Here is a 25,923-nt window from a genome sequence, read left to right as displayed (position 1 = left end):
GACCCCGACAGCAAAAGTAGCCAAGTGCGGCTTTAATGTTATGTAGCTCAACACAGTCTTATTGTTTAAGTGTTAATTCAAGTACCATGTTTTACCATTGATCTAAATTACTGCGGTGTGCAGCGTGTCTCATAGTAACCGCAGTAGTAACACAAGTTTCAGCGCACTCAAATGGATAAAACATTGATGCGCTGCCCCACATACACATGACCGGAAGAAGCGGAAGCGGTCGTCTGTGGCATAATAAAGGTCCGCAGAATCAAAGCATCATCAAGGTACGCTTTTTTTGAATAGGTTTCCACTGTGTACAGTACCTGGTACTTTTTTTTAGTACCACCTCAAGTGAGGTTCCAAGCGAGATGATGAGAAAATGTGACAAGTAAACACTGCAGATCACTGATTGGTCAGAGAGAATCATCACTACCAGCGCCATTGGATTTGTGACACAATTCATCAAACCTGCTAGATTTAAGTAGTCAGCAACAAGTACAGCGGTGTCATTTGTTTTCAAAATTGGCGGTGCCGCGGGGCGGCTGCGTGGCGTTTTCTCTGTCTTTGCACACCAGAAGCGTGTCTAACGCGGCGCTGCTGCTGCTATTAATGTACAGGGAAGCCCTATACTTCATGTTAAATATAAATATATTGCCTATTGATACAGCAAAGACAAAGTCGGCAGTAGCCTATTGACCACATATCTATGGCATTGACGGCAAAATAGGCTACACAATATTTCGTTCTATATTGAAAGGTTTAATATTTCAAAATTGATAATTATGTTGTTTTTTATTATTACAATTAGGCCTATATCTGCATTTATATTAACCTACAGACTTTCAAACATGAAAATGTCATTTATTAATATGTATTCGTGTCAAAATGGCATAAAAACATCTTTTCCTATGCTATTTTGCCTAGAAACACTTCCAACACACTCGCGTGTAAAATAGGCGTCTCTTCTATTTGAAGCATGCACGCGTTTTCCGCGCGGCTCGGACCGCGCGTGTGTCGCAGGCAGTATGCAAGCTCTAACCAGTTAATATGGGAGCCGAAATAAAAACAGACACGCCACGCAGCCGAGACGCTCACGGCACCCTTGCAGTGTGTCCCCGGCCTAACGATCAGTCTATAATCCCACATATTTTTAAGCGGTTCTAAACTGCAGTGGAAAAGAAACCCGAGCCAAAGTAAAGATTCGAGTTGTGCTGAGTCGTACCACGCACTGGAGAAGTGGTTAATGTGAATCTGTCGAGAGTTTACCATACATAGTTTAAGTTTATTGATACGTTACATACTTACAATGTGGATACTTACAATGTGGGTAGCAAAAATGTGCCTGAAGGTGTCACTCTGGGAAGTTTTACTGCATCCCTTGGGAATTAAATAAGGTAAGGGCTGTACAAATTTAAGAATAGAACTTTGTTGCAATTTGTGAACAAGGAGGATCAAACTGCTATCCGCTACTACCGCTGTCCCTGTATCTACACAGTATTCCATTGTCTGGATAAGTTCCTCCTCCATTTTATCAAAGCCTCAGAGGCATGTGATGTCCATTCACTATCCCTTGAAATTCACACGTTGACTTGCATGCTTTGAATACCCCCCGATGCTCCAAGGACGCGCTTTCTTGGCAGGCTGGCTGATTTCAGGACAGCAGGAGGAGGTGTGTATAAAACACATCCCTGCTGCTGACCCACCCCAAAACAAGTGTTGGATTTCTCTGTGAATGAATGAGAGAAGATGCTTTTCCAGGCAAGATTTTGGCTGATGCTGACTGTGGCGACTGGGTCATATTGTGCCACGGTGGGACACGAGGAGCAGGACAACATCCCGGAAGACACTCGGCTATCAGGTCAGTCCCTTTGGCGTTGTTTTGCATTTTCTGACAGATCAATGAACCTGCTAAAGCAATAGCTTGTACCTTTAGATGTGATTGTGTTAATAGTTTGATGATTTTTTGAAGTGGTTCCAGGGGTGTAGGAACCATATGACAAATTTGAGGAACACAAGGATGTCCAGTCCTGCTTCCAGAGGGCCACATTCCTGCATAGTTCACATTCTAAACACTTGCCTTGAAGTTATCCTAGTGATCCTAAAGACTTTGATTAGCTGCTGGAAAGTGGCCCTCCACGAGCAGGATTGGGTGTTGCTTAATTCTCCAAAGGATAACTTTCGATGACACTTTTTCGGTCCATGAATGGTTGTCTAAATGACCAACAGGATTGAATGGAGATGAGCAAGAAGTCAAAGAACAGCCAATTGGCCCACCTTCCCAGTCAGCACAAGCCACTGAAGACATACCAAGTGATAAAGGGCAACAAGCTCACAGTTGTGCTCTAAATGAATTCCTGTCAGCCCTCGACAGAGAGAGTGACCTAGGGAGGATTGAGTTCCAGCACATAGGAATATGTTCGCCCGGAACTCCAGGCTTGCCGGTTTCGCGTCTAGTTCAGAGTGTGCAACAAAACCGAAACGGCCTCAAGAAGGTGTATGCATCAAAAGGTAAATCGATTTTTCTTGGATCCTTACATTTGATATCCAGGTTTTAGTTTGATGCTTGTCCGTTTGATGCCATTAGTTGAGTTGTGGTTACTTTTTTAGTAGATATTTGGGATTCTGAGAAAGAGGGAGAGGTGACTTTAACCCTCGCGTTTCCAAGGAATGCCCAACCGACCAACTCTGTGATGCTCCTGTTCAATGTGGATTCCATTAAAGGAGACGGTTTGAGATTGAGATTCAACAGTCATTCCATCCATCCAAATTCACAGGTTATTTTTATATTTCTGACAATTTATTGACTGATGGCAGAGAATGAACAGATTTGAACTCCTATTGGAATGAGAATCAAACTTGTCAAAGTAGGATGTGCTACCCACTGCACCGTGGCTTCGATTTTATGCTTATGATTTTGTGTTTTCTCTTGTTGTTTGACTTTCAGATGGTTTGCATTTCTGAGGCCACACGTTTCCTGATCCTTACAGGACTACACAGTCATGCCCACGTTCACCTCAAGCTGAGTGTAACAGTTGAGACATGGAAGGATGAAAACGGTGAGCTTTTCATTATAAAAATAGACTACTCCTTTGAATCCTTTCACATGATGCATTTTAACTCTGTCAGTTACATTTTAGGGTCGAAACCCAGTGTGTCTGAGCTTCAGGAAGTGTTGATGAGAAAGGTGGATGGCAGCAGTACCACAATGAAGCCGATCTTGCTTTTCCTCTCTGACCGTGATGAGCAAAGGACGCCTGATTTAAAATATCACGGGTAAATGATTCACTTGCTTAAGTTTTTTACAGCTCAATTTAATCCTGCTTTGTGATTAGATAACCAAGCTGTTAAGTGATCACCTATTGTTTGTTAGTCTTGTTCAAAGGTTTATGCAGAATCTGTGAAAATATTTTTTAACAAAATAAGACATCATACGAAATGTGTACTGAACTGAATAAGATATTTTACATAAAAGATGTTTACCTAGTCCACAAGACAAGTCCGTATATAAGTGTATCTACCCTTGATTCTTAATACTGGGTGTTGTTACCTAGATGATCCACGGCTGTTTTTTTGTTTTGTGATGGTTGTTTTTGTGTCCCTTATTTGTCCTGTTAAACTGCCCAATGTTCTTCAGAAAAATCCTCCAGGTCCTGAAAGTTCTTCTGCATATTTGAATCCTCTCCAGCAGTGACTGTATTATTTTGAGATCCATCTTTTCACACGGAGGACAATTGAGGAACTGAGTATTACAAGGTTCAAACATTCACTGATGCTCCAGAAGAAAACCCGATTTAAAACGTTTTGAATTTGAAGATCAAGGTCAATTGTACTTAATTTGTCTTCCAGAAACATGTAAGTATCTTCTGTTGCTTCTAAAGGGCATAAATAAATGAGAGAACTTTATATTTACAAAAAAAAAAAAAAATCTTTTGACATCCTGGTCAAAAGTTTTCACCCCCCGCTCTTAATGCGTTGTGTTTCCTTCTGGAGCATCAGTGAATGCTTTTGAACATTTTACTAGTTGTGTTTGACTCCCTCAATTGTTCTCAGTGTGAAAAGATGGATCTCAAAATCATAGTCACTGCGGGAGAGGGTTCAGATCTGCAAAAGAAATGCTGGGCAGTTGAACTGCTTCAGTAAGCTAATATTCCATTCAAAACATTGCCAATGTTTCATTTTTTCCCCAGAACGCCACTGGATGCGAGACCCCCGTCCAGAACTTTTCTTTTCCTTTGCGAGCTGCAGAAGTTCTTGAGTGACGTCCTTGATCAGAAAGAGGGACAGACGCCTCAGGATGATGCAAATGCAGTCTCTTTGGATACGCTGCATTCTCTTCCACCTCTCAGCCTCGGCGTGTCGTCCACAGAGTCGCTTCTGTCTGGACTGGTGAATTCCTCCACGCCGACTGTATTTGTCTTCCCCCGGAGGCAGCAAGGCCTGCAGACTCACCGAGTGGAGGTGACCCTAGAATCTCCTCTGCTGTCTGTGCTCAGAATGAGACTGGATGAAGCCATGGCTCAGGTCAAACAGCAGGAAGTAGAGCAAAAGGTGATTGACAGGCTCCAGAAACTGAGTGAACTAAGTGCCTTTTTTCCAGATGGAGAGGACGACGATGCAGGTGAGTGTTAATATTTTTTTAATGGATGTGTGTGTTACTAGGGCTGGGTGATGCTGCCAAAAATGGACGATATTCTTTTGACGCACAAATATATTTTTCAAACAAACCATAACATCAACCAAAGTGAATTTAATGAGAAATAAAGGGATCGTTCACCCAAAAATGCTGATTCTCTCATTTAATCAAGTTGTATACATTTCTTTGTGTTTGTTCTGCTGTACACAAAGGAAGATTTTGTACTACTATAGTATAGTATTTTTTCCCCTAATATGGGGGCCAAGATTTACTTAGTTACAAACATTCTTCCATATATCTTCCTTCATGTTCAGCAGAAGAAAGAAATTTAAACTGGTTTTGAACAACTTAAGAGTCAGTAAATGATGACAGAATTTTCATTTTGGGGTGATTTGTCCCTTTAAAGGGACAAAATGTAGTATTTTTTTCAGTAAAATATCTAATAACCACTAGGCCAGTGTTATATATTTTGTTCAGTTGAGTTCTAACAATATCCCAAATGTTTCCAACTATTTGTTAATTGTGAGAACTGCTATTTTAACCAAGGAGCCGGGACGTCTGAGGGAGTCGCCTGTCAATTGCGTCATATCTGCGTTACCCTCGGTTTCCGGTTTTATTTTGCACACTTTACTCTTTGCAGTGTGAACTAGTGTCACAGCAGCTGCTGAGCTAACACACAGAGTAACGTCATAACATCATTTTACACACACTTAAATGTATCTAATATGATAAACAGAGCTGCATTACCTCATACTCATGACCGGAAAAGCGGAAATGGCGCCGGCGACTGTGTCTGTCATAATAAGTCCAGCTGCTCGCGAGGCCTGCCGCGTAACAATCGCTCCAGCGGCCTTCCTCAGCTCCCTCAACATTCGGTCCTGCTCTGCTTCATACTACAGTAACGTTAATAATCGTTAATAAAAATAAATTTAAAAAACTGTTGTTGTTTTTCTTGTGCTGGTTGAACTTACAGAAAATTGTTCTTTATTTAAATGCACAAATACAACAATACATAATATTAAACCATATTTACTTGCATATATTTGAATGTTTTAAAATGTATTCTATCATTTTAAATACATGAAAAAGTATTTGCGAATGTTTTTGAGAGATGCATATAAATTAATTCTTTAACAGTTTTGAGTCAATTTACTAAACCGAACGGTTTAAACTGAAAAGACTTGCCAACTTTAATTTAGAAATGCTATGAAAACATCTCTGAATTAATGCTTTCCTAGAAAGCAACGTTGAATCCGCATGATCTGGGCCGACACTATGTTGCTGTCTGGGTTCATACTCACGAGTTTCGAGACGATAGCAGATCTTAAAACTATAGTGTGTTAACAGAAACTTAATAGCAAAAATCTTATTGAATAGCTAATAATTATTCAAATGATCACCCAGCCCTATATTTCACCATTGAATTGCATCTAAAACACTATGATTCATTCAAACTTTGATTTATTTATAGTCACTAAGGACCACAAAGAGGCCCAGTACCGGTCTGTTTTGCTGCTGAAGGCCCTGCAGACGGTACTCAGTACCTGGGAGGCGGAAAGAACCCAGAGGGCAGCCAGAGCGGACAAGGACGGCCCATCAACACCCAGTCAGTGCCGGCTTCACAGCTTGACCGTGTCCTTGAGGAAGTTCTTTCTTGAGCCCTCTAAGGCCAACATCAACAACTGCGAAGGAGCGTGCGGATTCCCACTGAACAGCGCCAACAACCACGCCGTCCTCCTGAACAGCCATATCCAGAGCGGTCATCCTGTCAACCGCTCTCTCTGCTGCGTACCGGTGGACTATGAAGACCTGTGTGTGATCGAGCTGGAGAGCGAGGGCACCAACATCTCCTTCAAGACCAACATGGTGGCGACCAAGTGTGAATGTCGCTGACGGCCTCGCTTGCTCTTTGGAATGTGTTTACGGATGCATATATTGCAATATATAAATAAAATCTTTTTCTTTTCTTTTTTTGCTTGTAAATACACAATAAAGCTCTTTTTTTTACAAAATGTATGCCAATAGACCTGGCACATATGCAAATGTGCAACATAAGCGGTTATTAGATGGGAAACATTTGCATATTTAATGATGTAAAGAAAAATTGTTTCACTTTATGAAATAATTAGATGTCCTGTTAACATTTGTGCTAAGCTTGTGAAAAATGTGTCTGTTTGAATGAAGTAAATATTCATAAAGCTTTTCTCTGAGTCAATTCTATGTATAATGAATGTAAATGTATACACTATGACTTCAGGTGAGGGATATATATATATTTATTTGCTATATATATTTCATCCAAATCACCGTTTTAGAGATATTACAAACTATTCCCTCTCCCTGAGTAATCCTTTAGTCATTTCTTTGTTACGGATCTTCCGTGGTCCGACCTTCTCTCCATCCGGTCTCGGTCTCGCTGCTCTTTTCTTTCTGAACTCTTCGAGTTCATCTTCAGATCTCCAGTTCCAAAACGCAAAGGAGTCCCACCATGAATCAGGCTACAGCAAAAATAGGCGAAATTTCAGAAACAAAGCACTAGGTGAAAACTGTTTAAGGTGGTTCACGTGAGCCTTACCTCTGCTGTCAGATCACCGGCCTGAAGCTCTGATCCAGGTTCATCTTCTGTCTCTTCAAAGAATGGCTCTATTGTCTCTGTTACACATAAAACACCATAAATATTTGTTCTGATTGGTCAAAGAAGTCCCTTATGTTTATCAAGTCTGAGTATGACCAATAAAACAGTAAAAGTAGCATTGTGAACTAGTAAATCTAATCTTGCTGCATAAATGTATTAAGTTAATTTGAATGATATTAAGTAAATAAGCAGGAAAATGTATAGTCAGTCATTGATTATGACAAGAATAAACCTCTTCAGGATGATTATTTTGGCATAATAATTGACTGGCTTTACATTTACATGGACACATAAACAAACGCAGGACTCACATTCAAGAATTCACCTTGTACTAACTCAACCCCTGAGTTGACCACCACGATGACCATGGCCACTAATATACAGCGGTTCAGAGTGATGCCTTTCCATGGATTTTCCACCTTGCTCAAGGATTCCACAGGAAATATGCGGCGATATTTCACTGTCAAATGGAGATGGTTGAGTAACTCAGAAATGAAGTGTGATACTCTTAATCTACACAATCTGCCATTCAAAATAATCAATATAACCCCACTGCACATGGGTGATTCTATAATTGGAGATACATTTTGCATTTCAAATGTTTTTTTCCAGTATCGTACTAAAAACTGGCAAATTTAATGCCAAACACAAGGTACTTACTTTTTTCCCATCTTTTTTATTCCCTTTTAACAAACTTTCTTTATAATATTGTTTGTCAACTCTTACAGACAAATAAGAATTAGCATTGTTACTCACCTTGGTAAAATAGTTTGACGGTAACAGAATTGACAATTTTACACTTTTTTGCAAAAATGAATAAAATCATAATTAAAAGATTTTTAAATAACCCACTGTGTGACCAGTTTTAGATTCAAATATTTATGGACACATTTTTATACAATAAAAGGTATTTTAAAACAATTTAATTTCTGTTGTAGAATTAGGAAAAAATAATATTTAGGGCTTTTATAAATAAAATAAAATCGATTAATCGCATCTAAAAGCTAAAGTTTGCGTAATATATGTGTTTGCTGTGTATAATTATTATGTATGTATGTATGTATGTATGTATTATGTTTAAGAAATATTTGCTACATTTATATATCAAATATAAAAAATTATATATAACAAATTTTACTTTGGACACCAAATGTAATAGCCTACCTGCAATTATAGAATCACCGACATTTTGTTTTACACAATCATTCACGGGTCATAGATAGCCTACATACTTGCTTGATGATCCTTTCTAGAGGTTTCTGTGGACCTGAAGATTAAAACAAAGTATTAAATGCAACGGTTTTCCACAAAACGTTCATGAAGTTGTAAATATATATCTAAAACTATTTCAACTTCTGTTATTGATACACCCCCCCCCCATTTTTTTTTTTTTTTACAGAATTTAACACGTACACTATAACAAAACATTAGTTAGATCTGTAGCAGCAGCACAACGTACAAAACCATGACTAAGAGCAAATAAAACTGAGTATAAATAACCAAAATAACTACTTTAGTGATAGTTCGTAGTTTAAAAGCGCAGTTCTTACCAGGCAAAGCATGAGTGCATGCAAAACCGAGGTGTCTCAAGTTCTTCCGAGCCCTGATGGACAGGCACAGCTGAGACCTCATTATTACAAATACAAGCATGTGATTTTGCATTGCCTATTTGCACATTTTGAATTGAATGTTATTATTAATGCTCATATACATCATCAGGAAATCTCTGGAAACAATTCTATTGACAATAATTGATTGAATTATACATTAATTATAATTATTCTTAGATATAGTACATATTGCACTTCTACGCATGACGAAGTGCGTAAGAGTGAGAATTGTGCTTAATTATTGACAGATTAGGGCGGCAGTGTAGGCTAACCGATAGAATTTTGCTCTGTTGTTATGTTTATTTTGTTCTTACTGCACAAATGTGAATTTAGCCTTAATCCATTAGGCCTATCATCGGGGATTTTGAAACTACATTCTATTTTAATTTGTTTATTTCCAGTCAGGGATTACGGTATTTGTTTTTTAAAAACCCATGACGTAACGTGGAAGCCACGCCCATTCGTGTTCCGAGTATAAATGACGCGGGCCTGCATGCCGTAACACATTCAGTCGGAGCACGGACAGAGAAGAATCGGGCCTTGACGTTGGCCGGATGGTTAAATCCAACCTCCAGACGATCCTGAATAGCCACTGTTTTGTCAGAGAAAAAGAGAGTAATAGATCCAAGATGCCAGTGATCGAAATGACCCGTAATAAACCCGAGAATGAAAGGTAAAGTGGGACTTTTATGTAGATCGCTCGCTCGAGGCCTTGTTTTAGCAGTACAGCCTAGCGAGCTTTAAATTGTATGACGAAATACACCGTAATATACGTACTCCTTACTTGTTTTTGTGAGCAGAATTAGACTTAAATCTACCCAGCTGTCAAAACACTTTGAATAAAGTTATTTCTGAAAGAATTAGTGTTAAATATCACGTGAGAGACTCTCAGATCAGGTGGGATCGTGTTGTCAGTCACGGATTAGAATGATTGACAGGCTCGTTGCCAGGTAACAGGTTTTTCGCGTCCGTAGAACATTCGAGAAACGTTCAAATCTTCCATTCGAACTCATTATTACCAACGTCTGTTTAAATGCCTTTGGATGTAGATGTAGTATCAGCTTGACTTTTGAGCCAATCGTAGGCCATTTAAACCTCACTATGTAACGTAAACCTAAAATGTAACATAAAATGTTATTTAGCATATTTCATTTTATGGACCTACACCAGTTTCTGGCGTTTATTCAGGTGTCGCGCAGCTCAACAAGTGATTGACGGGTAACGTGTTCGCGAGGTGGCTAACGTGGAAATGCTAACTGGCAGGTCGAAAACAGCCAGGAGAATTGCTTTCGAGTCACTGCTAAAACGACGTTTTATGAATAATATTTAGTAAGAACAGTTAGCTGTCATTTTAAATAAGAAACTTTCCACAAAGTGCCTGTTTAAACCCGTTTGAAGCGAATTGTGCGTTAATGTGCTAATCGCTAAACGACGCCTCGCCCATCTCCCCCTTTTTGTTCTTTTATCATGCGTCGTTGCTGATCTGTATTAAGTACAAAGCTCTATATATTTTAAATCAGAAACTGTTCACGATTTAGTTTACCTTTAATGTTATTGAAAGATGCTCAATGAATTCTAAGTTTATTATGAGAAACCATTTAGTCATGTCTAATTTTGATATGATTTTATGCATTCTCAAAGAATAGCAGTTTGTGGCTTCTAAATGTGAAAATTAGATAAACATGTCTTGTCTTTAATGGGGGGGGGGGGGGTACAGTTTTTGTAATGAGCTAATTACATCGTGTATCCTTTTTGGTCGGAAGTTACCCACCATATTATTAATTTATGTATTTAATGCACTAACACGTCAGAAATCCAGGCTAAAAATTATAGGCGGATTTTTTTTTTTGCTTCCTGTATTTTTGTCTATCCCCATGTAAGCTTTCATCAAAGGTTTCCTGGTCTTTCACTAACCCCCTTTTACTCAATGTCGGTGTTCATTCATTTGCTACAGGCTGTTGTGTAACCACCGCTCACCCCCTCCCATACAACCCAGCATCTGTAACAGGCTCGCTACCTCCCATGTGATTGGAGTGCATGGTCCTGTAAAGGTAGTCTGGCCTCAGGGATTTAGGCCGTTTTCAGTGGGACACGCAAGACCAAAACTCTGCCTCCCTATGCTTCGCTACATATGGCACTGAATTGAAATTAGTTTTGTCTGGTTTGCTGTGACGCATTCATTTTTGGCTGGGTTATTGAAGATTTGGAGTCACATTGGCCTGTGCATCAATTAATATACAAGTCAAACTAGGGATGTACCGATATGAGAATTTTTGGCAGATACTAAGAACGGATTAATTTTATATTTGAAAGCTGATGAATCCAGATTTTTATATCATTTGGGAGTGTGTTTGCAAAATTCTCACAATTAAAAGCCCAAGCACACAATTATAGTGATTGTTCTCATTAGACTTTTTTGGACTTGCACTGCACGTTGCACTTAAGTGCATTTTACCTTTTTGCTTTTTTTTCTTCTTTTTTTCTTCACTTTCTCTTTTATTCTAGTGATTCCATTAATATTTCAAGCAAATCAAAACAATCATGGTGAACATGCCCATCTAAAGTGTCTCAGCTGAAGGAAATAATCCATTACTTAGCGGCTTAAATATATCGGCCATATTTTCTTATCAGCCTAGAATGATACCGTTAAAAATTAACATATTAGCCAATACTGGTATGGTGGCCTATAGGGATGTCACAATACCAAAATTCCAGTAATCAGTACCAAATACAATTCTAATTTTAAGGTTCTCGGTTCCAATCAGTACCACAGCGAAATCAGTTGGAAGTATTTTACCATTTTAAACTTTTTTTTAAAATGTAATTTAAATTATTGACTTTAATTCAATTAGTTTATGGTGATCATTTAAATGTTAATAGGAATTATTTACTTATAAATGCTACATGGTTTAAAAATAAACATTGTTCATAAATCACATGAAGAAATATAAGCAACACTTTGCACACCTAAATCTACTGTACAGCAGTAGCCTAATATATTTATACAAATAGCAACGCAGATTAAGGCTAGGCGATTTCCTAGGCAGATATTGGCTTGGGACTATATCAGCACAGGCGAAGAACTGCTACATATGCGCAGAGATATCACGGCTCTCATCCTCCCGGCCTCCGGCTGTTGAGCGATCGCAATGTGTTGCGTGATATATCTGCTCCCAAGTAACAGTGCTTCGCCTATGCTTCCACATAATATACTCCCCAAGTCAATATCTGCCCAGGAAATCGCCTACTCTTAATCTGCATCACTATTTGTACTTGCTGTGAATACGCAGGCCACAAGAAGTAATTAGGTGGGGGGGTTTTTTCCAAGGGGGTAATCTAGCGCTCGGAAAGCGCTCCACCCCTAGGGGCGGCCATTGCTAACCAAGCCATCACCTGCTGTTAGCATCCCATTGACTCCCATTCATTTTTGAGTCACTTTGACAGTGAATAACTTTACATCTGAGACGTTTAAAGACTCCATTTGTCCATTGTTTATTTCTAAAGAAACATGACAATGTATAAAAGGCTCCATTACCTTGTATCTTACACTATCGCCCCGCAGCAGCTGTTTTTGTAAAAATAGGCTAACGATTGCGTCATAACCAACGCGACCCTGTCGCACAGTTGAGAAATTACCGTATAGACCTGAGGAGACGCTCGCAGGCAATCTTTTACTGTCTATGAGACAATCAGGGGGACGTGGAGACATGTCCTGGAGACTAGTCTGATAAAGTCAAGGGGGAAGAATGGGGAGAAGCCCATAGTGAGCCAAAAGCAACGGGAGAAAATATTTAAACAACGTGATTCAGCTTTCGCTTTCCACATCTACTAGAAGACTCACAGCTGTCAGACAGGAGGCTCACGTCACATCTACGTCGTCAAGCTCAGTCTGAGCCTGCGCAGTTCGCTCAGCCATCAGGAAGTGAGTGCCCCTAGGTTGACTTCATTCTTTCGCCGTAGACGTCAATGGGAACGCTCCGTCCATTTCTTTTACTGTCTATGGTTTTTTCACTTTACTCTGGACATGCTAGCTGGCAACATAGGATTCCATTCATTATGCTACGCTAGCGGGGACCCTGCCAAACTAAAACAATGCATGCACTGAGACAAATGTGTTTGCCCACATATCTAAATGTAGAAAAGATGTTGAATAAACCCTATTTCTAAAAATGGTGGAGTGTTCCTTTAATTATTTACATGAGTGTAGGTTATTGTGTGTCTGTTCACAGATGTTACTCTGTCTGAGCTGTTATCACTTACCCCACAGCATAAGCAGAGTTTTTTTTTTTTTTGCGTTCTCAGATGAACTTTGGGTTGCTTGTTATTTTTAAACCCATGCCAACACAGAATACATGTTTCGAAATATGCCAACTGTACATCGTGATTTAAAAAATTCAAAAGTCTCCAGTATTAATTATTTTGAAGTTGCCAAATATTAAGTTAACATTTTAATTAAATATCGTTTGGCCAATAATAAACCAGGATTTGCTCTACTGTCAAGTGTAACGAGAGGTCGTCGATGCCTTCTGCAGGCATGCTATAATATGCAACGTGACCAAGTCGACTGTATATATTATGCATTTTAGGTTTTTTTTTGCTATAAATCTATAATATTAGATGCTTTATTTGAAACATTTATTGCCTCATTATTATATGTATGTAGTTATTTTAAAGGCTTTTTTTCTTGCCAAAAATATCTGATTAATTGTCAAAATTGACCAATTACTTGATTGCCAAAATAAATTGCGTGGCAGCCCTAAAATAAGTTTGGAAAATATTGTCTTGACATTATTTCTACCCACTGTTAGAGCAATATTAAACCTTTCAAACAAATGTCTCTCTTCCTTGTTCCATACAACTCTTTTGTAGAATAAAATATATGACTAAAGGCCCATTCACAAGGATAACTATTAGGGATGCAGGATATGAAAAATGAACCGCTACTGATAATTAAGTCCTTTTTGTGGCCGATTCAGATACCGATAATGAAGTCCTTCTCTTGTCATTAAGTTAAAATTAAGTTCAAATAAAAACTGAATGTCTGCTAGTGCTAACTAAAGCATGATCCGAGCGATTGCGGCAGCAGGAGTCAGATCTCGAGCTGACAGAAAGATGATCGCAGTAGGTTTGGTTTCAAAACTTCACGTAAGAGCTTATTTAAGTGTGTTTTTATTGTACTGTTGTTGTGCTTTTCATTAAGAATAATAGGCTAATTGACCCACCATTCAAGCAACCTGCCCCCAAATTGGTGCCAATTCAAAACTGAAACTAAGATGTGCACGGCCTCTCAGAGCGTGCATTTACGGAAGATCTGTCATTCATGGTGCGTGCACACTGGCACGTTTTCAGTTCATGCATATGGAAGCTTAACTTTAATAGGAATTAATTGAAAGCACTCTTTGCTCCGCTCCATTATTATTAATGCCCGAGCGGCCGTGTGCATGGTACTTGCGGTTAGATAGAATTAGTGATTTAAAAGGCCAGTCGGTGATACTGGCATTACCGGTAATGTCACATGTTGATTAACCGGTGGAAAAATTTCCACACAGTCACATCCTTAGTTGTATTATCTTGACGCCTTTTTTCCCTCCTCTTGGCATCCTTGCTGAAAATGCTTTGCAAATAGCAATAGCATTGTCCTCCACTGCCACAGATAACAGCTTCCAGACATTCACAGGTGACGTAATGAGCGCGAGCAGCGCGACAGTCGCTTGCACTCTGAGTTCAGTGGCCAGGGCACTGGTCAGAGTCGGCCCATAGACTGATTCCCTTATCAGTGCCCTGGCTACTCAACTAAGGAGCTGATTGAGTCGCACCCTCAGATAAATCCGATTGATTGACGGATTTACCAGCAATCATATTTTGTTGGCTCTAGTTATCTGATTATTTTTTATTTATGGGCGCAATCTAAAAGTTTCCCCCATATCGCCCAATTTCTGTCCGATAAATATTGTGCATCCCTAATAACTAATGATGGTTCTAAACTATAGTCCATACCACAAACTTCAATAACGGCACAGAGAAATGTTATTGTTGGAATCACTTTCAGAGCAATTTATTATTTTTCCAGAGAGCTTTTTTTTTTTTTTTTTTTTTTTTTTTTTTTTTTTTTTTTTTTAACTGACTGCCAATCAGAATCTATTTCACTTTTAAAGAGTCAGATGACAACTTCAGCATGCATTTGGGATGAAAACAACTTTTCTCGATCCTTGCTGGGATTGCACTCGCAACTCTCTGCTCGGTCAGCTGCGGGTATCCATGTAGATGGAGCGGTGGCCGGCGGAGTAAAGTGAATGTTTCAGCTAGGGCATGGACTTAACGCACTAATTAAGATGAATGAATTACGGGACTTTAACGCGTTAATTATGCAAAAAATAAATAATTTTAACCACACTTATTTTTGCACCGTGGAACGTTTTTCAATGAATGAGTTTAGACGGACCGATTATACTGGAACACCAACTAGCGTTCACGAGTCACGACAACAACAAACCATAGAGAACATGAACGAAGAAACTGACAAGACCGCTTTGCTTGGCCCCGTGGATGGGAAAATTTGTTTAAAAAACGAGAGGATGAAAGCGTCGACAAGAGCATGGTTGTGTGCAAGCTATACAACAAGGAATTTGCCTATCCCCGCAGCACATCGAGCCTTAAATATGCTTTAGCTAAACTTAATGGCAAACATTGCACTGGACTGCTGGACTGAAATAAATAAACAATATTTTGTTGATTAAGCTTATGTATTCAGTCATTGTTCAATGGTAAATTAAAAATCCATGTGAAATATTACTTCTCAGGCCAAATATTTATATGCAGTTAAAATGCGATTAATTTCGATTAATTAATTACAAAGCCTCTAATTAATTAGACAATTTTTTTTTTTTATCAAGTCCCAGCCCCAGTTTCAACTTTTCAAATTAATTTCTTTTGAAAGTTAAGCTTCCGAAGGCATGAACTGAAAACGGGCCAGACTGAACACGTGCTGTGTTCAGTGAATGTATGCTGTGCCCGCGCTCGCCTCGGCTCTCGTGATGAATCCAACTCCTGCTTCGTTTGTGCTGTGACCCTCGCTCGGCTCACTCGCACGTTATGGAACAGGCGGTGGGAAAGTAGTCCAGTAGCGGTGGCTTTTGGAGTGTCCTCGTAGGGCAGTGACGCAAGTGCATTCACGGAGTTTTCCACATGATGTACATTTTCTGTCTTTTCTCAGTCTAGAAGGCACCATATTCAAAAATGTCACATTTCTACTACATTAATGGCCCTGTAGTTACCCTTTAATATATTCCGTAACAGTGTTCTGTTTACCAGGTTTTATTTTAACTGATTTAAATGGATTAAAGGCATCAAGTTTCTCTTCCTCACCTGGACAGCTGCTGCATCTCTGTACACAAAGTTTATCACTTACATCAGTTACAGCCAAGAAACTTTTCTCACCGGTTAATCAACATGTGACCACCTCTGGTGGCTTTTAAATTGCTAATTCTAAACCGAAAGTAAACTGAACTTGGGCATTGGTTTCATTTTCCACGAGTTGAGCTACTGGAACTGTCATTATAATTTATACTCGCAGCTAAAACGACAGACAACAACATACTGATGTCAAGCTTTCTGAGTTTTAACAAATATGTCGCTGTGTTTACTGATTACAGCTCCCATCGCTGCAGTAACCCGTGTCCGGGGCCTCTGTGGTGTTCCTGATGTCCCTCTCCCACCCCTGAAGATCCCAGGTGGGCGAGGGAATGATCAGCGGGATCACAGTCTTTCAGCTAAACTATTCTATTCGGTGAGTGCAGAGGTTTGGGTCACATTGCATGACAGCTAATTTTTGTGAATAAAGTACATTTGGAAAGAATAAATGCAATTATGAATGCATTATTTTAATTCTAATTCTGTACATACTAAAGGCCCGTTCACCAAGAACGCTAACTACATTACGTTAGTCTACGTAACCATAACGGCACAAACTATATCGTTATAATCACTTTGCAAAACTTTTTTTTTTTTCAGCTGATGTACAATAAAAACAATGACAGCCAATTAGAATCCATTTAGCTTTAAAGAGCTCAAACATTTAAAGTGGCAGATGACAACTGCAGCGCATACTTATAATAAACAGTAATATTGTCCTAGTGTGGATAAAGATATAGTTATCTTTATAGTTCAGGTTCTTGGTGTGACCGGGCCTTAAGTCTTTAGATGTGTATTCTGCTTAAGATAGTGTTTGCATGATGTATACTATTAGTTATCTCGCTGTGTAAGGGTCATATCTTAATTTCACCTATGGGAAGTGAGGTTGAACATTCCACCTCACCTGATTATGTTAATGATTTAAATGTCATCCATTGCTACAGTGCAAAATGCATATAACTGTATTTGTGTACCCTTTGTAGGATGCTCGGTTACTGGTTCTTGAGGAAGCCCCTGCGTTGAACAGCCGCGTACGTTTTTTGCTTTTTGAGCGCCGCTGCTCTGTGAGCAAGCACATAGTTTGGAGGGGGGCACTGAAGGGGACAAACCTTTACATCGAAATCCCCACCGGTGTCCTCCCTGAAGGGAGCAAAGATAGGTTAGTCAAATTAACATTTATCTTGTTTTTTCTTTGTTCCCTACTGAAAGGTATTTTTTGCTCAAACTGGTTGTTCCATCTTTTTTTTCCTTTTTTTTCTTTTTTTCAGTTTTTCACTCTTGCTGGAATTTGCAGAGGAGAAGTTACAGGTTGATCACGTTTTCATCTGCTTCCATAAGAGCCGAGATGACCGAGGTAAGGCTTGTTGCTTTTCTCTCCCTTCGTGCCTTTTTAGTTATTTTGGCCCATTTTTAACCTCCTTTCTTCTACCCTCTAGCATCACTGCTGAGGACATTCAGTTTCATGGGCTTTGAGATTGTGAGACCGGGTCATCCCCTCGTCCCAACCCGCCCCGACGCTTTCTTCATGGCTTACAGCATCGAAAGAGACACCGATAGTGACGAATAAAGCTTATCAATCACATTTTGCTTCTAATAACTATGCTGTATCTCGCCCAACATTGTCATCATTTAAAGAAACGGTATGATTGTGAAATTGACTCCCACCCCCTTCCCCCCTGTTAATTACTACGTTGTAGTTCTTGTAAGGGTTGTGCTGTATTGTCAATTGTATTTGCACTAGTGTAAACCAAATTTCTACAGTGACCATTAGTTAAGCCATTACCACTGGGCTTAACGGCCAATGTAATTGGATTCTTTGCTGATTCCCCTTCACCCATTCCCACGCTGATCATTTTTAGAGCTTAATATTTATGGTTAAAATCTCAAGCAACAATGTATGTAGAATCATGGTTTTCATTGCTATGTTGATTTTCGTTTTGCCGTTGGCTTAAAGTTGTGCTTTCTTTCTAAATGTGTGCATGAATTTTGGAGTTTAGTTATGACTTCAATAGGATCTGTCTGCATGTTTGCTACAGTGTGCAGAATAAATGCTCACCCTACACCCACCGACTTTGTTTTGCTACCTCTTTTCATTTCCACATGCATAATGCAAATTATTAGACCATGTCTTACTGGGTTTTCTAAACACTTGTCCTTCTAACCCCTGATGTTTTGTAATGCTCAATTTTCCAGGTATTGTTAATAAGTAAACCACAAGGTCAACCTCCAACAATACGATGGTTTTGTAATGCATCGTTTATATTGGAAAGGCCTTTACTGTACATTGGAATAATCAGACCCCTGTAAATATGATAAAATGGTTTAATATGTAACAAGTGTTTCACATGATGATATTTTGTAAGCACTTCTAGGAAACAAATAATAGTAATGCATCTATACAAAGTACAGCACATGACATGCAAGGGAAGATAGTTAAGAATTTGTGCACTCATTTGAGTACCTCTTTGAAGATTTACGTAAAATGGGAACAGATTTTTAAAAGATAAGTTCACTTTAAAATGCAAATTACCCTATGATTTACTCACCCTCGGGCTGTTCTAGGAGTATGACTTTTCTGATGAACACATTTAATATCCTGACGCTTTGTATGAATGCCCATGAAGCTCAAAAAAAAAAACTATCCATCGTAGATGTACTCCACATGGCTCCAGGGGATTTAAGGAAGGCCTTCTGAAGTGGCAGGTGGATTTTTATTTTTTTTTATAAGAATTCTTTTTAAAACAAAGTTAAGTATCTAGCTTCCACTAGACTGCCTTCCATATTTAACTTATGAAGAAATAACACTTCAAAAATTTTTTTTTTTTTTTAGCTTAACTCATTCATTTGCATTATATAGCTTGGGAGAGCCTGAATGTTTATTAAACTGTTGTCTGAACGAAGTCAAATACACCTAGGATGGCTTGAGGGTGAATACATTTTGGGGTATTTTTCATTTTAAAGTCAACTTACCCTTTAATATATGACCAATATATCTTTTTCTGCATGTAAGTGTGGGCTCTGTACATTTGTTAAGATGGGAAGTATACAGCAGTACATGAATATAAATTACAAATATGCTACAAGATGTGCTTTAAAGATATCAACAATTAATTTAGGTTATATATTGTTATATTGCATTATTTTCCTGTTAACCAAGCTGCTTTGAAATAATCAGCATTGTAGAAAGCGCTATATAAATAGTTGTTTTGACATTAGTCTATAGCCGAGGCACACTAATTGATAACTGATTAAAGGGTAGTTCACTCAAAAATGAAACACACCGTACGTGTAAAGACATCACTTCCGGTATACACGATCTAGCGTAGTCTACGCCATACGCCAGAAGTGAATCTCATACACGACGCGAGAGCGTGTATATTGACCTTACTGGAAGTGAAGCGCGTTCCAGGCTGTTGGATATAGCGTTGTATTTGAGGTAAAAAATTATATAAATATGGCTCGATGTCTCACACAAACTGATCGTTTTGTGTCTTAAGATATCAATATGTCGTCATGAGTCACAGGGCTCTTTTGTGCACGTTGTCTAAGCATGCTTTTTTTTTTTTGCTCTCATAGAATTGTTACCCATTCACATGCATTATATGACTGACACACAGCAACGGTTGGAGTTAAAAAACTTAATTTGTGTTCTACTGAAGAAAAAAAAGCCACCTACATGTTGGATGCATTGGGGGTAAGCAGATAAACAACACATTTTCATTTTTGGGTGAACTATCCCTTTAACATTAGCATTTTTATATTAAGCAGGTTTAATAAAGTTGTGAAGGCCCATGTGTTCAGTTACTCTACACATAATCTTGGGCTCAGTAAGAGATAGATATTGCATGCAGAGATAGTCTTCCCAGTCCAAGCCATAGTGATCATGAAAGAGTCCCTTTTCGGCAAGCTTGAGAACCAAAAGAGATCGCTTAAGTAGCAGCCAATTAGAAAACGCAGAATTCTCCAGTTGGTTCTGCTGAAAAAGTCTCTGTCGTGGACCCCAAAGCAAGACCTGGAAGACACCTGCCACATCGGCCAATAGTAACCCAGGTTTCTCAGACGTAAGCTGGGTGACAAGCCACAGCAAACCTGGAGTGTATGGAGTGTCTTGTGGCACCTTCCACACGGATGAGCAACCGTCAGTGAGATGTAGGCAGTACCTCAGCAAAGTCCCCAACCTAAACTCTTGGGATGTTGCTTCTTGAAAAACGTCGTCCACAAAATGGCTTTTCAAGACCAAACGAGGTGTGCCCCACTTTTCCCATAAGGTTTGACAAATCTCACTTTTGTGTATTTGCTCTTCGGACACTGTGATCCCGGGTGTACCTTTAGAAGTGTCTGTATTCATGTCTCTAACCTTCGTTTTACTAGGGTATTCCTTAGTGTCAGCCACCTTGCTCGTGATATGAGGCCACACCAAAGTCACACTCTGTGGTTTCAGTTCCCTGTGACTTACTTTAAAATGTCCCAGCTGCTGTAGTCCTAGTACCAACTGGAGGGCAAGAAGACAAAGCCTCCTCTCATAAACCTCAGGAAGGGTGGAGTGCATAGAGTGTCCTTCCTCAACAAAGTCCTCCAGTGTTCCCAATGGAAAGTCTCTTACCACAGTCACACTAAAGCTCCTTCTCTTCTCCAGAAGATCAGCTACGGTTTGCTGCTGGCATACTTCAGTGGTGTCCCCATGTGAAGGCTCTGAAGTTATCTGAGCATGCTGTGAGGTGGAAGTTTGATCCGTAGCTATGCGTTGTGGGAAATGGACCACTCTTTGCTCGATGTTAGGATGCAGAATGGATACAGTGCAATCTGATGCCAAATCTTCTCTGTGAACCTGCAGAACCAAGTCATTTTCTTTTATTCGGTTAAGCAACATGTAGGATTCTTTAAATTCATAAAGTCCCTTACCCAAAAACGGTTGCATTGTGACTAAATACTAGCCCTCAAATCTACTTAGCACATGTCAAACTGCCGGTGCTGTTGCTCAACACCTGGCATGATGAAGGAAGTGTGGTTTGAGGGTTTTTTTCTGCAAGCTAGGGTTGCCTTATAAGGGTGCGCACTTTACTTGTGGTTCAGGGGCTCAACCTGGGAAACGTTAATGACCTACTTAGAGCTTTGGATTGAAAACCCTGCGCAAATACACAAACAATTGCGGATTGCTACTATGGTCCTTCTACATCTAATGTAGATCGATGGTCTACTTTTGTAATTGCAGTGTGGGTGTTCTTACCTTTGCTGAAAACAGCCTCCCAGGAAACTTCGAACAACGCACCAAGTAGAAATCATCCCTCTCAGTCCACTGCTGCCCACACAATATGAAGTCATTAGGCTGAGAAGTCTTTGCCATCTCCATTTCCTGCTCATTTGGGAAGATGTTCGATTCAATGTTTTGCAACGTGTTCCTGAGAAACTGAAGATAACACTCTTGAATACCCATGGAAACTTGCTCATGGCTCTGGAAGCTTTTGAAGACTCTTTGAAGTTGCTCTTCTTGTGTATCAAAGTTCACCTTGTGCAAGGACAGACCTTGAAGTAGCTCCTCTTGTACCTCTTCCTCTTGTAGTGTAGGTGTGCCATGGAATGGTGTTATCATGTATAATGGATTTTCATAGTTGTGGGCTCCTGTGTGATCATGGTAAGGTGGGTCCAGAGCCTCCGCTGGGAGGGATTGGGTTCTCTTCAGACTCTTTTTGGGTACTGGAGGCGGAGTTTGATCCGAGAAGAATCTTGCCTGGTGATTTTCTGAGCAACACAACAAGGTCAAAATTACTTCTAGCAGTAGAGCACAACACATGCATTTTCAGATTTCGTATCTGTCATTTTTTATGCAACCATGACATTTCATTCTATGGAAACTGTCTCAGTTCTCACAGTGCCGTGAAAAACAGACTCTGTGTGGTTTAGTTGTCTGTTAATTGGCTTACTGTATTGGTTTCAGGTGTTAGTTCCCTTAAAATACTTACAAGCAATAAAGTGTTAAAAAAAAACTTAACCAGAAATGAGGAAGGCTCTGCATGTGAAATGTTATAGAATCGAGTTCTCATTTTTGTAAGATCCTTATTACTAACTGCAAAATGAACCTTTTTGTATTGAACTTTACAAAAACACCCGTTTCATCCAGACAATGCCAGACATTATAAGTGCTCACCATAGCGATGATGTATTGGACAGTGGGCTGCATTACAATAAGTAGGAGTGAACACTTCAGCAAATGGAGACACGGGGGTCTGTGGTCCAGAGAAGAGTAGATCTCCAAGCTTCAGATCTAGTTCCTGGATGGAGCTTGAAGACTTGCTCCTAAACGTGTGCACATGCGACAGGACAACAGAACAAGTTACTGAGCTAGACCTGTTTCATTTGTATTTCATTATACTGAGCAACGAGTTCCTTTCGTGGTATGAAGTTTCCTGTATTACAGCTTGCAAGTGTCAAGTCATAACACTAGCATTTCTTACCTGCGCTGTTTGATGGGCAGTGCAGGTGGCGTTGCCTCTTCTGACGCTCCCAGTAGAGTGTAGTCTGTAGCTTGATCCATTTTAGTTTAGCGTGACTGTGTGAGAGTCCGTGAATGTGCTTTACCCTCCTACAAATGTCAGTTCCTGTAGTTTTCTTCTAGTGCTTTAGCACACACACAGTTATCTCACTAACTCTCTCTGTCGCTCTCTCAGACATTGCCACAGCATATCTAGCATCTGAGGTTGGCAGCGGAAAAGCTGAGTACATTTTGTGCACATCTGTTCAGCGTACTTTCAAATAAGGAAACAGTTTTTGTATGTTCTAGATTAGTACCTCTTACTGTCATGGCATGGCTATTTGCATTGTGCTCATGAACTGAGCTAAATGTGTGTCATATGAATCCAATGACTTTTTATCTAAGTGAGAATTTCTATAAATGGGAAAACTATTTAATACTTTTGATATTTTGTATGTGTTTTCAACAGAACATGAAACTAAGCAACTTGAAGCGCACTAGTTACAAACTCCTTGCAAAAATGAAGTTGGAAAATGCTTGGAGAAAAACACAGCAAGATACCCGTGATAGAGCAATCATCATACACTGTCTTCTTTCAGTCACTAGAGGACGCTGTTGTCCCTTTATACATAATAAGCAACCTCAAACATGGCTTGAGACATAGGCCCTGTCCCCTGTGCACTTTATCTGCACTTATGGTCAAGTCAACTTACAATGTCTGTTAAGTCCATGGCTGCTTCTGAAATCGCATACTTTCTTGAGTAGGTACATTTTGAATAAAAAAGTATGTTCTCTATAGCAGGAATGTAATCTGGGCATACTTTGCCATGTTGCCCTTATCACATGACCTAGCTCTTTTATGAGTGCCATGAATTTGGACATACTTATTTTGTAACACTGTTTTTCACATACTATATAGTAGGGAAGTATGTGATTTCGGATACAGCCCATGAGACCGTTGTCATTTTAGTTTCAGAAAGGTGCTCGCAAGCACCCCCCTTGCGGTGGATATGCACCCTCGATGCGCACTTTTGCGGAGCCCGCACAAAAGTGAGCGCCACAGCAGACTGCCATAGGCTGCATTCAAAATCACATACTTCCCTACTATGTAGTACGTGAAATGCTGTATGTGACAAAATAAGTATGTCCAAATTCACAGTACTCATTAAGAGTAGGCAAAAAGTACCCGGATGACCTACTACTTTACAATCCCATGAGACCACGTGAGAGGATTTATGAATGGGATTGAAGCAGAACAACTAACAGTGGTAGGTCGGGTGATAATAAAAACATGGCGAACGTACAGTCGGATCACATTCATTTACACTTCTGCGTTGGACCTGTAGCGTAACCTCTACGCTGTGGGCTACGCGTATTTTCATTTATACTTCTGCGGCGTTGTCTGCTTCGACGTGCAGTTACACATGCAGAGGGAGCATGTGTACCGCTAGGGAGGGCTTATGGCAGACCAATGTAGGGCCTTAAGTCTTTTGTCCTTATTTTGTATAGCCGAATCTTGCTCAAAGGACTTGAAAACACAGATACAAGATAAACAAACAGATTCCTTAAAAGGTGAAAACAGTTATGAAATACTAGCTGCAATGAGGCAATCAGCACAGTTGACAAAGGGGTCAAATTTGTGATCCTTTTAAAGGTCTTTTTTCTTTAGTATTTTTCTTTTATTTTTTTGCTCCCACAAAATGGGATTTTTTCCTCCATGATAGCAATAATTAAAAAATATGAACACAGAAAATATAAATTATAATACAATAAACTTCATCGTGAAATAGTACACTATAAACTTAGACTCAATGTATTTTATGCATTACATTTTTCAATGTTTCAAATAGAATCCAGATGTAGGATTTGCATGTTTTGATGCTCATGATGGACATGAAGTCCATCATGTCCATGAAGTGCAGATCAAAAGATGAATTGCCCAGTTCTAATTTAAGACTCGAGTGCAGGGAAGAAGAAGCTCTCATCAAAACAAAAAAGAAGGAAAGAAAGCGAGGTTGAGGCGAGGACAATAACAACGCAAGCACTGAAGAGACCCTGAAGTGGACCATCATTAAGCTCATATGCTGCTCTCAGTAAAGAGACTCTTCACATGCTTTGAGGGCTGGGGCTTCCTTACGCACAGATTATGCCACAGATTTACGTCAGTAGCCTTGTCATGTAGTCAGTCAATGCTGACAAAATGCATGGAAAATTATGAACTTATGGGGTCTTTTGAACCTACTTGAACCTAAATGGAATCTTACTATGCCATATGCAAAGATGCCAAGTGAATACCATTTTGAATACCATTTCCATATGACTAATAATTTTTTTATTTTTATAGTTGCATTAAAGGGTTAGTTCACCCAGAAATAAAATTGATGTCATTAATGACTCACATGTCATTCCACACCCGTAAGACCTCCGTTCGTCTTTGGAACACAGTTTAAGATATTTTATATTTAGTCTGAGAGTGTATCCAAGTGTATGCTCACTAAACTGTCCATGCCCAGAAAGGGAATAAAAACATCATCAAAGTAGTCCATATGTGACATCAGTTAGTTCATTAGAATCTTTGGAAGCATCGTAAATATATTTTGGTCCAAAAATAACGAAAACTTAGCCTGACAAGCCAGACCCACATCAAGATGTTTGGTCTGGAAACTAACCATTGACAGGGCTCAATCCGAGGGGCGGGATAAATGGTTGTCTTTCAAACTCCCTCTGCATGCGAATGTATAGCGCTAAAACCAACCAGAGCAACATGAAGCGGAGCTATTTGATAGATTAAACTTTCGCCGCATCCGGTCGGCAAAACTCCAAACACATCATGCCTTTTTAAGAATGAGAAAAGCTTAACTCCAGGTCTTCCAGAGTCGTGGTCAAAGCTGATTTGAAAGACCGCTGTTCGCCAGCCTCTGTGTTTACTAGTAGCACGCAAGCGCAACTCTGCCGTCATTATGTTAAGCCCCGCCCACCGACTCTATACACGATGTGATTGGCCTGACCAAAGTTTGTTTTTTACAGCTCAGAAGTATATTGAGAGTTGCTAGACAATACCCGCGGCAGATTAGATTTGCTGCTGCTAGGGTGCGTCTAGATTTCTAGTCACGGAGGTGTTACGGGAGTGGAACGACATTAGGGTGACATTAATTTAATTTTTGGGTGAACTAAC

At 39.6% G+C, this 25,923-nt stretch overlaps 3 protein-coding genes across 3 annotated transcripts; 2 read left to right on the top strand and 1 right to left on the bottom strand.

Moving 5' to 3' along the window:
• Nucleotides 1-398: 398 nt before the first annotated feature.
• Nucleotides 399-6,827, top strand: amh (anti-Mullerian hormone). Its single transcript, XM_067415963.1, has 7 exons — nt 399-1,849; nt 2,218-2,499; nt 2,599-2,765; nt 2,936-3,047; nt 3,129-3,264; nt 4,179-4,609; nt 6,096-6,827. The coding sequence occupies exons 1-7, from the start codon at nt 1,738-1,740 to the stop codon at nt 6,515-6,517; spliced, it is 1,662 nt and encodes a 553-aa protein (XP_067272064.1). The 5' UTR covers nt 399-1,737; the 3' UTR covers nt 6,518-6,827.
• Nucleotides 6,828-9,363: 2,536 nt separating this feature from the next.
• oaz1a (ornithine decarboxylase antizyme 1a) lies at nt 9,364-18,346 on the top strand. The gene is given in 6 exon segments (XM_067415962.1): nt 9,364-9,542; nt 16,522-16,567; nt 16,569-16,655; nt 17,263-17,438; nt 17,548-17,633; nt 17,716-18,346. Coding segments are annotated over 6 exon segments (645 nt in total). The 5' UTR covers nt 9,364-9,423; the 3' UTR covers nt 17,847-18,346.
• A 1,496-nt stretch (nt 18,347-19,842) lies between these two features.
• peak3 (PEAK family member 3) lies at nt 19,843-22,967 on the bottom strand. The gene is made up of 4 exons (XM_067414835.1): nt 22,732-22,967; nt 22,425-22,573; nt 21,507-22,018; nt 19,843-21,107 (listed from the first exon to the last, which is right to left on the bottom strand). Exons 1-4 carry the CDS (start codon nt 22,809-22,811, stop codon nt 20,040-20,042), a joined length of 1,809 nt encoding a protein of 602 aa, XP_067270936.1. The 5' UTR covers nt 22,812-22,967; the 3' UTR covers nt 19,843-20,039.
• Nucleotides 22,968-25,923: the final 2,956 nt, after the last annotated feature.

This window comes from Pseudorasbora parva, chromosome 14 (assembly GCF_024679245.1).
Source record: "Pseudorasbora parva isolate DD20220531a chromosome 14, ASM2467924v1, whole genome shotgun sequence".
NCBI classification, from domain to species: Eukaryota; Metazoa; Chordata; class Actinopteri; order Cypriniformes; family Gobionidae; genus Pseudorasbora; species Pseudorasbora parva.
Note: the sequence above shows the minus strand (reverse complement) of the source record. Positions and strands in the feature narration are given on the sequence as shown.